The 13,356-nt window shown below is 51.3% G+C and overlaps 1 protein-coding gene across 5 annotated transcripts in view; it reads right to left on the minus strand.

Annotated features, from left to right (window-relative positions):
• ERICH1 (glutamate rich 1) overlaps nt 1–12,007 on the minus strand; it is a 95,742-nt gene extending 83,735 nt beyond the window's left edge. For all 5 annotated transcript variants that reach the window (XR_009215995.1, XM_058524880.1, XM_058524879.1 and 2 more), the window contains exon 1: nt 11,939–12,007. Coding sequence is in view for 4 of the 5 variants with exons in the window: in XM_058524880.1 (XP_058380863.1) it covers nt 11,939–11,960 (22 nt within the window). In the remaining variant the exon portion in view is untranslated. The remainder of the gene's footprint in view (nt 1–11,938) is intronic.
• Between the last annotated feature and the right edge of the window lie 1,349 nt (nt 12,008–13,356).

Raw genomic sequence — 13,356 nt, forward strand, 5'->3', positions numbered from 1 at the left:
GGGTTCCCACCCACGTTTACTTTGTGAATATTCTACAAAATCTCCATTAGCACAGGAGCCTGCACAAAGTGTGCTTCCAGCACAGTCTACGGAGGCCAGATGCTCCCAGAGCTGCTGCAGAATGGGGCCACGGGGACGCGCCTCGGAGCGCCAGCCCACCTGCTTGTGGGCAGAGAAGGCTGCTGTGTGGAACTTTTAACAAGTGTTCGGTGGTGCTCAAAGATACACTCAAACGGAAGGTTCTAAAGTCTCAAGCAAAAATTAAATTGAGGTGTGTACTTCCGTTAAATGGCAGAGAGGAAAATGCTCTGTTCCAGAAGACTGGAGTGGCAAGTTCTAGGGGAAACAAAAGGCAGATAAGATAGACTTTATCTACAAACTAACAACAAACCAGAATTGTTATGAACTGGATCAAATTTTAAGATAACGTTGTAACCAGCGACCCCACTTTACAGATGCACAAAGGGAAGCCTGGGGCCTGGGCCTGCCCGGGTGACACAGCTGACACCGGTGACATCTAGTCGAGACTGTCTGTAAGCCACAGCCTCCTGCGCACATGTGTGTTTCAAGAAAGACAACACAGCAAAGGAACACAAGATACTGGACGGGGCCACGCCACGCTCAGAACCCCATGGCTGAGTGGCAGCACAGACCGGAAGGACCTGCCACAAACACAGAACCACCCCAGGGACAGACCAGCAGGATCAGCCCCCCAGGAAGGCCCCGTCACCGGAAACACCGACGCAAATCAATCACCTGCCGACAAGGTCTACAGAGGCCGGTCCTCGAAGAACCTGGAAGAAAACGTGGTGAGGCCTAGAGCACACGGCGGTCAACTTCGCCTCCCAGCCTCCCAGCAGATTCCAGTGCCGGCAGCAGGTGACAACCTGGCAAAGACCCAAGATCTGAGCGTTCTGACTGAAGTCAACGTACCGCCCCAAAGAAAAACTGCATTTACAGCCCAATTAACAGTGGTTTTCCACCCGAACTATCAAATTTAATGCTGCAGATGAAAATATTGGATACAAATGTGACACTGTCACGTCTGGCCACTTCCATAACAAAGATCCTAAAATGGAAATCAGTCAGAAACACTCTACAATCAGGTAGCATACACTCACAAATAAACCCACAGCTCATAGGTATTTCTTTGTGAAGTATCATTAGTGCAAAACAGGCAGACTGGAAACAACCACCACTGCCTTCTGATGCTGGTCATTCCTCAGAAGAGATGGACTGTTTCTCAGTCGTGTCGCTCACAGGACCTGAAACTCAAGTCACCCTGGCAGGACATCCAGCAAAGTCCCCCGACCCCAGGGGCCTAGGGCTCCCCGCTCACTGATTTCTGGGTCTTTCCTGCCGCAGGCGAGGATGTCTGCCACAGTGTACAGTCCAGACCTGACAGGGGCTCACAAGGAGGTTTCGATACTCCAAAATGCTCTTTCTGGCCGACCTGAACTCTCCTAGGTGGACAAGCCCAACCACAGCTCACAGCTGGTCCCAAAGGCAAAGGGCTCTCAAGAGGGGCCTCGGGAAGACACCACTGCGGCCCAGGCTGTCAGGAACCTCTATTTGGGACCAGAGCCCCCCCGTGAGGGAAGGCTGGAAGAACTGGGGTTCAGAGCATCACCCCAACAAACACCCCACCCTGGGTGGCCCGAGCCCAGGACAGGGCCCCTCTCTCCATGCCTCCTGACCGCACCACCCTTTGTGGGCTGCCAGCACAAGAGAGTCCCTTACTGCCTTTGAAAACGAAGTCTAGCACGAGACACCAGGCTTGCTGCTTCCTGCGTCAGCTGCTTTACTAGCAAAGCGAAGTTTCGTGACGCTGGGACCAAGGAGGTTCTCCTGGAGCACAGTGCTGCAGACCTGCAGGCTCTCAGTGCTCCAGCTGCTCCCCTCTCCCAAGGCGGGGGGATCCTAACGCTTCTCAGGATCCCTCTGAGTCGGATCAAACTGGGTTAACCACGTTCTGCCACTTGCAGGCAGGACACCTCGTCTACGTGAGGTCATCTTCCGCCCCAGGAAGTGCCAGGTGTGCTCGGGCACCTCACCTCCCCACACCTTCACCATCCGCTACAAGGGTGAAGTCTCCTCCAGCCTGCTTGAGCTCTAGACCCCAGCGTCCAGTAGCAGACACACCCGCCCCATGCCCCCAGCAGCTGGTGGTATAACACTGCAAAACTGAACTCACTGCTCCTACCTGACACCTGTGCTCCTCTGGCCCTCTCCCTGGTCAGGGGCATGGCGGGCTCCACGCCAGCCTCTGCACGGCCCCCCATGCTCCGACGCTCCACGCTGGCTTGCCTTCAGATGGGTCTGACACACCCTCACCCTTTTGTGAGCACACGGCCCGTTTCCGGCACCACCCAGCTTGTGTTTCCTCCGCCCCAGCCCCGGAATCAGGCGTTCTCCAAGGAGCCTGGCGAGCCTGGCGTTCAGAAGCAGGGTCTGGGCAGCTGGGTGCTCGCTGCTACTGCAGTTCTCCTTCTGAACACAAATCTAGTCACTTCAGGCCTCTGCTTAAAAATCTCCAACCACTGGAGGGGAGGCCTGCCTTGGCCATCCTGAAGACAGGTGAGGCATTTAGTAGTAGACGGAGGGAGCAGGGACGAACCAACGCCTTGAGCCCCAGACATGCCAAGAGGGAGAAAAAGGATGCACGCCCACATGCCCACATCCACTCAGGATACACACGGCTGCAAAACTGAGATGCTGGAAGATGCTTCCTTTTCGGGAGGAGGGAGCTGAGCTACCAGGAACAGCAGTTCCACATTTAAGAATGCAGGAGAATGGGTTATGCATTCAAAATTCAAAAACATGTAATATAAATACAATTTAAATATAAAAGTTTCATACTTTAGGTTTAAGTCTCAAGTTATTATTTGGAGGATGGACATGGGGAGAACAGTGTAGATTCAGATGTGCTAACTCATAAAGGTCTAGAGTATAGTTTACATTTTATCAAATGGGAAAGACAATTTTCCTACTTTTTAAATTTAAAATTGAGCACAGGAGTCCAAAAAACTAAACAGAAAGGAAACCCAAAACATCCTAAGCTAGACTGGGGTAAGCACCTTGTAAACCTAAGTGGCGGGCATGACTTCCACCCTACACATGCATGTTAAAACCTCATTAAAAGACACGTCCTGTTGCAAGACCACACGCTTCTCCAGGAACCTCGCGTCCAGCCACATCCCAGGGGTGCGCACCTGCTCGACAGATGTGATGGGTTCAAGAAGTTCATCCCACCCAGACGTTATTATGGGAACACGGGCACTGGACACTCAACTCCTCTCTGAGAGGAGCACAGGAATGACCTGGAGATTACATTTTGGCAAATGCTGGTTTTGTGTCACATTATCCCTGACCCATGAGTTCCTTATGAAGTGCGCTGTCACAGGCACAAGAACAGATGGCCTCAAAGAGATGTCACAACGGCATCTCAGTTATCGAGTGGGAGTTTTGTCTTCAATTAGAATTTTAACTAATAAATCTTAACCCAATCCAAATATCAAGGAATCTCAGAATAAAATGATTTTGCTGATAAATATACATGTCTAATACTTTCAGCTGCCACAATTTAAGGCATAGTCGTCTTAAAAGTAATATTTTAACTTTTTAAAATCAGTTTTAAAAGAGCAATGTGTAACAAGCAAAATTAAAATATCAATAATTACTTTCTACCAACTAATATTGCTGGAAGGTTCACTGGTAAATGTCACCTCTCCCAGCACTGGAGGCCACACAGGGAGGGAGACTATGCCACCTGGACTCAGCAGGTGAACAAGCTTCTTGTGAAACTGCAAACGAGCCCTGGGTGCCCCCCCCACGAGCCGGACCATCCACAGGTCCTCAGAACCTCTGGGCTTCTAAGGGACGAGTGGCCGTGATGCACTGGTGCGGTTACGTGGAGCCTCCCATCACTGAAGGTGTTCATAGTTCATTTGAACGGAAATAACCAACTATCTTAGACCCAAAAAACCATGATATATAGCCACTTAAACTCTCGCTGCCACTTCGAGCCTCCAGAGTTATGAACGAGATGAGTACCCTACAGACTGCTGGCCGGTTTCCTATGCTGTGGACTTAGAATATGCTATAAACAGAGTCTGTCTTCTAACTGGCTAGATCTACCTAGTGACTCATGTTAAGAGCAGAACATAAAGGAGAGTTACATTTTTCAGGATACTGGGACACAGCGAAACATCGTTTTTAAAAAGCACTTGTCATTTGTGGTTTGCTAAAATGCTCCTTTTGACCTAGTGTGTGTGTGTATGTGTGTATCTACTTCAAACGTAGGCCTAAAAACCAATTTAGAGGTTAAAAGTCTCTTTTCTGCTTAATTTCCAGTGGCTCAAAACCAAGCAAAACAACACGGAGGCGGGCGCTCTGCCCTGGGAGGCAGCCCGGTGTTACCCCAGGCTTGCAACAGCTCCCCCACCACGGGAACTGGTGAAAGTGCGCCGTGGCACAGACACTGCCGAGGCCCCCGTGTCCTCGCCTGCACGACCCTCGTCCGGCAGCAAGAGCAAGTCTTAACCTGAAACTCTGGTGTCCGTCAAAAAGTAATCACCAGAAAGCGAAGAAGCAGGAAATGGATGTTTCACACCAATCAGAAAAACTAAGATGCAAGAAAACAATGCAACCACACACAGACGTGGACGTGGACGGCATCAGAGCGGAGATGTGAGGCACACCAAGGAGGAAACGCCTTCTGAAACTGACACATGCAGCACCAAACAGGGAGGGTAGGTCTCCTTCTCACGGGGGAATCCAGGATGTTGATGTAATTTTCAGAGAAGACAGCCTAGACTTGCTATTTCAATTTAAAGACACAAGTCAAATAAAATAAAAATTTTCAGGAAATTTTTTTTTTAATGATTTTATTTATTTATTTATTTTTTCCCCAAAGCCCCAGTAGATAGTTGTACGTCATAGCTGCACATCCTTCTAGTTGCTGTATGTGGGATGCGGCGTCAGCATGGCCGGAAAATTGGTGCATCGGTGCGCGCCCGGGATCCGAACCCGGGCCGCCAGCAGCGGAGCGCACGCACTTAACCGCTAAGCCATGGCGCCGGCCCAGGAAAGTGTTCTTTGGAAATTAGACACCTAGGAAAAACTGTAAATATATATACCTCAAAAGGAAATAGTTTGCTTGCTGGTGGTAAATCTATTCAATTCCAAACTCTTCCTCAATGCAGTTACTTGACTTAAAATCTAACAGTCGGGTATCAAAAAGGAAGAGTTTGTTCCATTTTTAACAAAGGTGTTAATGGCAGCATTTCAAGGAATTATTTCTCTGTTTGCTATGGTGTTAGGGCAGAAGCCCAGGAACTGTGAGGTGTCAAACCAGCTCCTGGAGGGAAGTGGGTAAACCCGTGGACGAGAAACAGCTGCACCTCCAGCACGCTTCCTAGCTGGGGAATCTCCTGATCAGGGAAGGTGGGGTGCATTCCATTTGAAAAGGCTCTTACAGGAAAAAGAATGGAAATCTGAACGTTTTCTTCTATAGTGTTCCATTCTGACAAGTGACATTTGTTCCCCTCATTGTCTGTGTACACAATATACTTAACTTAAAATTGGGGCAAAACTAGCCTTTCTTTTTACTATGGTAGATACATGCTGTGCATCCAGAGAGCTTCCTGGTAACAGATGAGGTTAGAAATGCCATTCATTCTGTGTGATTCTCTAGCCAAATATTTCACAACTGTTACAACCCCTACAAACCAGTGTCGCTTGGCAAAGCACGACTCTCACAGGACAAGACACGGGTAGAGACGTTTGGGGACGCCAGGAATGAAATTAGTTCAAAAACCACTTCAACGGTGGACGTCAATGGGAAGCAGTCAAGGTGACAGGCCCACAGGCCCACAGGTATTACACGAAAATGAGAGAGACCACAAACACTACAAGCAGCTTTAAAATGCGGCTTCTGGACATTGCACTTGGAGAGAAAAGCACAGACAGTGGAACAAAGAGGTTTATGACGTCCCTTTTCAGAGTTTCCAATTAGCAGACGTATGGATGGAGAGGTGGTATCATCTAGAAGTTGACACAAGCATTGGCAGGCTTTTCGAAATCACATCTAAACAAAAAACTGCTACTGAAAATAAGACCAGAAGTGGATATTAACAGAAACTTCCAGCGTGGCCAATTTGATGATGTTCCCTCCTCACCTCGGCCTTGGAACTGGAGAAAATCTTCCACAACGTCCCATCAAACACACACGCATCAGCAAATCACAGTTCTAAGGAAAACTGAGAATCCTCGTCTCAGTATCACCGGCTCAGGTGGTGCCCTTTTCCATCCTGATGTCCATGTGTCTTGTTTCAACAGACACCTAAATTTACATTTTCTTAGGGTTATAGTATTTCCTGGAATCTGATATTTTGAATTTTCTCTTTTCATGTTCAAATGCCTGCTGATTATCTGCCAGCCTATCCATAACTTTCTCAGAAATGATACTCAATTTTTTTCATCTTACTCCTATAATGAGTTATTTATCCTTTCCCTATAATCCAGGAATAAAGGAATAAATTGATAATAGCACCACATCACTCCCTAAGAAAGAAAAGTGCAGTATAGTATGCTAATTCAGTGAATGATAGTTTCTTAACGAGTCTCATAATAGAACTAGAAATGGAAAAATAATTAGCTAAGATTTAAGCAAGAGTTAGCAAGCTTTCTGAAATATTAATTAAAAGGAAAATAGTACTCAAAATAAGAGCAGAAATGGTACTCAAATGGGACATAATTAGAATCTTACACCATGACCTTATCTCATGTGGTATCCCTATCTAAGCAGTGGATATACACTAAATATTCATTTTCTCCCCAACTTTTTTTTTTTTGCTGAGAAAGATTAGCCCTGTGCTAACAACTGTGCCCATCTTCCTCTATTTTGTACATGGGACACCGCCACAGCGTGGCTTGATGAGTGGTGTGTAGGTCTGCGTCTGGGATCCGAACCCACGAACCCCAGGCTGCCAGAGCGGAGTGTGTGAACTTAACCAGTACGCCACTGGGCCGGCCCTGCAAAATTTTAACACTAAAAAAACAAAAAACAATATTCTAAACTTTGCACCAAATCTTTCCTTATAGAGTTTTTAGCAGTACTTCCTGTGTTATTAACCATTCAGAAACACTTTAAGTGCGTGTGAGGCTGTAATCGCTTTCATTAGGGACTGGTAAATACACGCTAACCCAGGAGACAGCAAGGACAAAGGGACGCTGCTCCCCGCCCTCCAGGACGGGGCCTCGGCAACCGCTACGCTCTCCGAGGTGCTTTCTCCCCGAGCATGCTGAGGACGGCACCGGGACAGGGCTGCCTGGGCTGGGAGCATGCTCAGAAGGCAGTGCAGAAGAGTGCTTTATCATACATGGGGATAGAGGATAAACTCTAGTTTTCACTGCACTATTTTCATTTTTTCCAGTTTCATTCACATTGGCTTTTTTGTCAGATCTTGAACTCCACCCACAGAACACGGGACTTGGCTGACAGAGAGGGTCCTGTGGTCACCTGCGTGCTCAGGAGGCACCAGGAGGCAGACCCTCGGGACCTCGGCCACTTCCACTTCCGCAGGCTCTGGCACGCCCGCCACACCCAGAGCAGGAGGAGGCCACAGCGCTCCCCAATGCTACCCCACGGGCGTCCTTGACCCACCTCGCTTCCTACTGTGTCTTCAAGGCAGGGTCTTGTTGTCTCGTCCAGGTCTGGCCTTTCTCTAGTCTCTAAGCTGGGCACGCGCTGGCCTCCTCTTGAACAAGGTACCCCCCCGCCGCCAGTCACCTGTGCCGCTCTGTGCTCACGGCCAGGTGCGCGCCTGGCCGCCTCCACATGGATAGAGGATATAAAGTAGGAGTAAAACAGGCAGATTTTCCAAAAGCGGACGAGTTACCTCGATACTGTGCTCCCGCTAACAGTGTCGGGAAAGGCACAGGGAGGCACCTCGAGGGAGGCAGCAGGCACGCAGGAGCCTGTGTGGCTCCAGGGGGCTGCCCCGGGTGTGCGAGGGGAACAGGCACGAGTGGCACGGCTCCGCCCTCAGGAGCCCCCGGCCCACGGGGAGCTGCCCACCGGGCAGCACCGCCCAACGTGCCCCAAGAGCCTTCCCGGTTGGAGACACTGTCATCCGCTGCAGGCTTCCTTGACCACCGGCTCCTCCGGGCGCCAACCAGGGTCCCACCAGATTCAGCATGTGATCCTATGTTGGCCAGTCACCCACCTCCCCAAGCAGAAAGAACCTGAACCACCTGAAGCACCACTTACGTAGGGGACCGTCAGGTGACACTTCAGTCAGCTGGAACTGCTCACTGTCAGAGCCGTCTGGTACTCACAGAGGCTCGCCAAGCGAGGCCCGGGAGACAGCCTCCAGTGCTGTTCATGCATTTTCCAGCACAAAATAGAGTGCATTTGAAAAAAATTTACTTCTTACTCAAGTAGTGTTGCTTCAAAGACAAAACACGCTCCCCACTCATCCTGGAGAGTCTTGCTACAGACGGCATCAGGACCACGTTCCCCAGCAGAGCACTCTGCTCCCGGGGAAACATCGGAGCCGCTGCTTCACACTGGCCACCAGCCTACCCACTTCGCGCTTTCTGGGTCTGGGCCAGAGCTGGGTATCTTCTTTCTAACGCAAAGGCCACTGCTCCCGGGACGCTCCTTCAGCAGCAGCCACCGTGAACTGCCTTGACCTGTCCCAGGGCTGAGGCGCCGCGGGGGAGGGCAGCCCCAGCGGGAGAGAGAGATGTAACACACACTCCGCAGACGCCGTACGAACGAACAAGTGCAGACCCGAGTCCTGCAGACGGGCTACTCCATTCGAGGCGTGCCTCGCTCATCTCCCTTCCAACAATGCGCAGAGGGCCCCAGAGCCTCCGCCCACCGCTGGGGACTCTGCTCTTGAAGAGCAGCGAGACCGCCAGTCCGCCCAAGCTGCTGTCGTCTCCTCCACTCGCCACACGCTGCCCTAAGGGTAACACGCACCACGAGCCACACGAGACAGGTCACTGAACACAGGGAGCACTCGGGTTTCACGCTTCAACAAATGACAAGTGCTTGGGATTTTTCCGACTCAGAGCCCCCTACGAGCCCCTGGGAGCTCAGGTGTCGTCCCAGCACAAACACTGCCCAGGGGACCTTGCTGAGAAGGGACACGTAAACCAGTATCTTGTTCCCACCTCCACCGGGTACTTGCAGGACTTATCCATCCTTCCTACCACAACGTTCCGAAGCAACCACACTTTCCTGACAATTGGTCACATGTCCAATGGGAAAAGGAGGCCTGTCTCAGGGAACAAGTTTCCTGACTGATGAAAACAGTGAAAAGGTTCATTCGTCCTAATTCAGTGAGCTGAGAAAGGTGTCGAAAGCGGCCTAGGTGCCTTACAGATGATGCGTAGGGAAGAGCACTGAATGTCAGGCGTGGAAGGGTCACAGACACCAGAGGAATACAGAAGGGCATGAAGGGAAAGGGCGGGTGTGCTGTGAAACAGGAGAAACCCAGTCAAAACGCAGAGAAGCACAGGGCAGCCTGGCTGCCAGCATGAAGACCCTGCGAGAGCCCCCTCCTCAGGCCTGTCCCCAAGAAGCCAGCATTGACCTGCAGAGCCTGTGGACCCCACTCCCGAGGGGGCCCTCACGAAAACACGGTGATGTCCACGCTGGAGCCCAACCTCCGACTGTTCAGAAACCAAGTCACGGTAACCTACAAGACGACCCCTTTTTAAAGCTGATTAGGTGACAGGCCTGACTTCCGGATCGGAGCGGCGGGGAAGCACCAGCATTTTCTAAAAACGGAGCCACCGAGTTGAGAACTATACTTACTTTTCTCCTATTCTGCCTTGGTGAGAAATTAGTTTCTTTTTCTTATTTTAAGCAAATGCTATTAACCATAGTTGTCACCGGGCTTTTCATTTCAAAAAGGAAAAAAATAATCACCGCCCCAACTAACTCAGATAACATGAGAAATGATCTAAAACCTTCACTTTTACCCAAAACCATAAAACTCCTAGAAGAAAACATAGGCGATGAGCTTCTTGATGTCAGCCTTGGCAATGATTTTTTGGATCTGACACCAAAAGCAAAGGCAACAAAAGCAAAAACAGACAAGTGGGATGACACCAAACTAAAAAGTTTTGCACAGCAAAGGAAACATTAACAAAATGAAAAGGGAACCTACTGAATGGGGGAAATTATTTGTAAACCATGTACCTGATAAGGAGTTAATATCCAAAAGATATAAAGAATCTCACACAACTCAATAACAAGAAAAAACAATCTGATTAAAAAAATAGACAGAGGATCTGAATAGACACTCTCCTAAGAAGACATCCAGACGGCCGACAGGCACAGGAAAAGGTGCTCAGCATCACTAATCATCACGGAAATGCCAATCTAAACCACAGTGAGATATCACCTCACACCTGCTAGAATGGCTATCATCAAAAAGACAAGCGATAACAAGTGTTGGCGAAGATGTGGCGAAAGGGAACCCTTGTGCACCGTTGGTGGGAATGTAAATTGGTGCAGCCACTATGGAAAATGGCATGGAGGTTCCTCAAAGAATCAAAAACAGAACTACCATATGATCCAGCAATCCCACTTCTGGATATTTATCTGAAGAAAAGAAAAACACCAACTTAAAAAGATGTCTGCACCCCCATGTTCACTGCAGCGTTATTCACAATAGCTATATGGAAACAACCCAAGTGTCCGTCAACGGTTGAACGGATGAAGAAGATGTGGTGTACATACACAATGGAATATTATTCAGCCATGAGAAAGAAAATCTCACCGTTTGCAACATGGATGGACCTCGAGGGCATTATGCTCAGTGAGATAAGTCAGACAGAGAAAGACAAATACTCATGAACTCACCTATACGTGGAATCTAAAAAAACAAAACAAAAACTAAGCTTGTAGATACAGGGAACAGATTGGTGGTTGCCAGAGGCAGGGCACGGATGGTGGGCAAAATGGGTGCGGGTGGTCAAAAGTACAACCTTCCAGTTACAAGATCACTGAGCCCTGGCGGCATGCCGTCCACCCACCTGTCTGTCACACGCTGCGCTAGCGGTGCCACGCACCACATTAACACTGCTGTATGGTGGACCTCAACGGTGTCAGCGAGTAAATCCCACACGTTTTCAACACGAGGAAAAAACGTCTTATAACTATATGAGGTGATGGATGTTAACTAGAGTTACCGGGGTGACCATGTCGCAGTATAAATGTATGTCACTGTGCTGTACACCTTACACTTATACGTTACATATCAATTATATCTCAATGAAACCGGGAAAAAACAAAACCTTCCCTTTTTCACTTTAACGTTGACGATTATGGGGCAATGAGAAGATACAGTTTGTTGGGCTTTATAAGGAGAAAGGAGTTCCCTGTATCTTCTGAGTTCAATCCTGAGGCGCCGCCAGGTTAACCAACTAAGCACATTCCACCCTGCCTTTGGTCCTGGTTAAAAATACCACCGCCACATAAGCACCAGTGTGCTATCTCCACCTCACCGACGAAGAGAGCGAGGCTCAGCGAGGCTCCGGTTCTGCGAGGGCGGGGAACCAGGTGCGGGCGCAGGTGCCCGCGCGGGCCCGCCTCCGCCGGCCGCGCGCCGCAGACCCCACTCTCGCACGGAGGCGCTCGGGCCCGTGCCGCCCGCCCGGGCTCGGCCCGCGGCCCCCGGACAAGCGCGCTGGGGGTCCGCCCTGCGGCGCCCCGCGGGACCACCCTGCAGGCTGGGGCCGGGGGCGCGGCTGGGAGGGGTCTGGGCGGCGTCCCCGCAAGCGACCCCCGCCCCCAGCCGTCCCCAGGCTTCCCCCGGCCCCCGCCCCAGTCTACCGTGTCCCCTACAACCCCTCGCCCTCCACGGCCCCCGTCCCCCCGCCACCCCCGCCCACCGCCCACCGCCCACCGCCCACCTACCCCGCCTCCGCGGCGCCGCCATGCCGCTCCCGCGACCCCCGCGACCCCGCGGGGCCGAGCTGCGCGACGGCGCTTCCGGATTCCGCCCCTGTACACCCGCCCACAACAGCAGGCGTGCCCAATCCGGAGCCATGGTCTCTGCCTCTGGCTGCCAATCAGCTGCACCCCGGCCGCGGATTGGCTCTTACGGGCCTGTGGGTGCTGGGGTTCTGAGCATGCTCAGAGTGAAGTGACTGAATCCCGGGGAGCTTGGACCCCTGGCCTGCGGAGGGGGTCCTAGGGAGGGGTCGACGGGGTGCGGTCAGCGAGAGGGGAGTCAGCGGGGAGGGGGTGGTCAGCAGGGGGCAGCTTGTGTCCCTGAGTGACCGCCTACGGTGCCACCTTGGGTGCTGGCGCGCACATCCCACGTGGAGGGCCGGGGGATGGCCAGGGAGGGGGGCAGTGGGAAGGTCTGCTGAGTGTCCACCCCGCACCGGGCGTGCTAAGGTCCGCAGAGCTGGGACAAGGGACAAGGGGCCTGGGAGGAAGAGAGCTTGGAGACAGCCCTAAGCCACCGCGGCCCCTGTCCCCGACCGCGTCCACACTGCTGCCTCCTCCCCCGTTACAGCTGGGCAGGTGCTCTCTAGCAGGCGGACTTCACTGTACCCCCTCCAGCCCCATTCCACCCCCTCTGGACCTTGACTTACTGGTAACCCTCTTCCTTGAATTCATTTCCTGGAAAACATCCTTCCTGAGAGTCTGTGTGTCAGGCACTGTTCTAGGTCCTGGGATACCTCCAGGGGTGGTCTGACAAGAGGAGACAGAAAAGTCTGAAGTGACACAGACAGCCTGTCACACTGAGATGAGTACTTGAGAGAAAAATAGATCGGAAAAGAGGGTGTCAAAGGTGGGAGATGGGGGTTGGGAAGGTAATCTGAGCAAGGCTTGAAACAGAGGGCAAAGAGGGTCAGAGCAGAGGGACAGCAAGTGTCCCCAAGGCCTCGGGTGACTGTGTCGGGAGCAGCACCAAGGCCAGTGTCACTGCACCTCAACGAGCAAGGGGAGGAGTAGACGCCCTCACATGGAAGGGAGGCCTCAGTGTTGGGGCCAGACCATGCAGGGCAGTGTAGCAACTCGACTTTTCCAATGAGCAAGATGGAAAATCACGGGCAGTTTTGAGCAGAGGAGTGAAATTATCTGACGTCCATCTTTTTTTTTTTTTTTTTTGTGAAGAAGATCAGCCCTGAGCCAACATCCGTGCCAATCCTCCTCCTTTTTGCCGAGGAAGACCGGCTCTGAGCCAACATCTATTGCCAATCTTCCTTTTTTTTTCCCCAAAGCCCCAGTAGATAGTTGTATGTCATAGTTTCACATCCTTCTAGTTGCTGTATGTGGGACGCAGCCTCAGCATGGCCAGAGAAACGGTGCGTCGGTGTGCG

The sequence above is a fragment of the Diceros bicornis genome, chromosome 29 (genome assembly GCF_020826845.1).
Source record: "Diceros bicornis minor isolate mBicDic1 chromosome 29, mDicBic1.mat.cur, whole genome shotgun sequence".
In the NCBI taxonomy this organism is placed as follows: domain Eukaryota; kingdom Metazoa; phylum Chordata; class Mammalia; order Perissodactyla; family Rhinocerotidae; genus Diceros; species Diceros bicornis.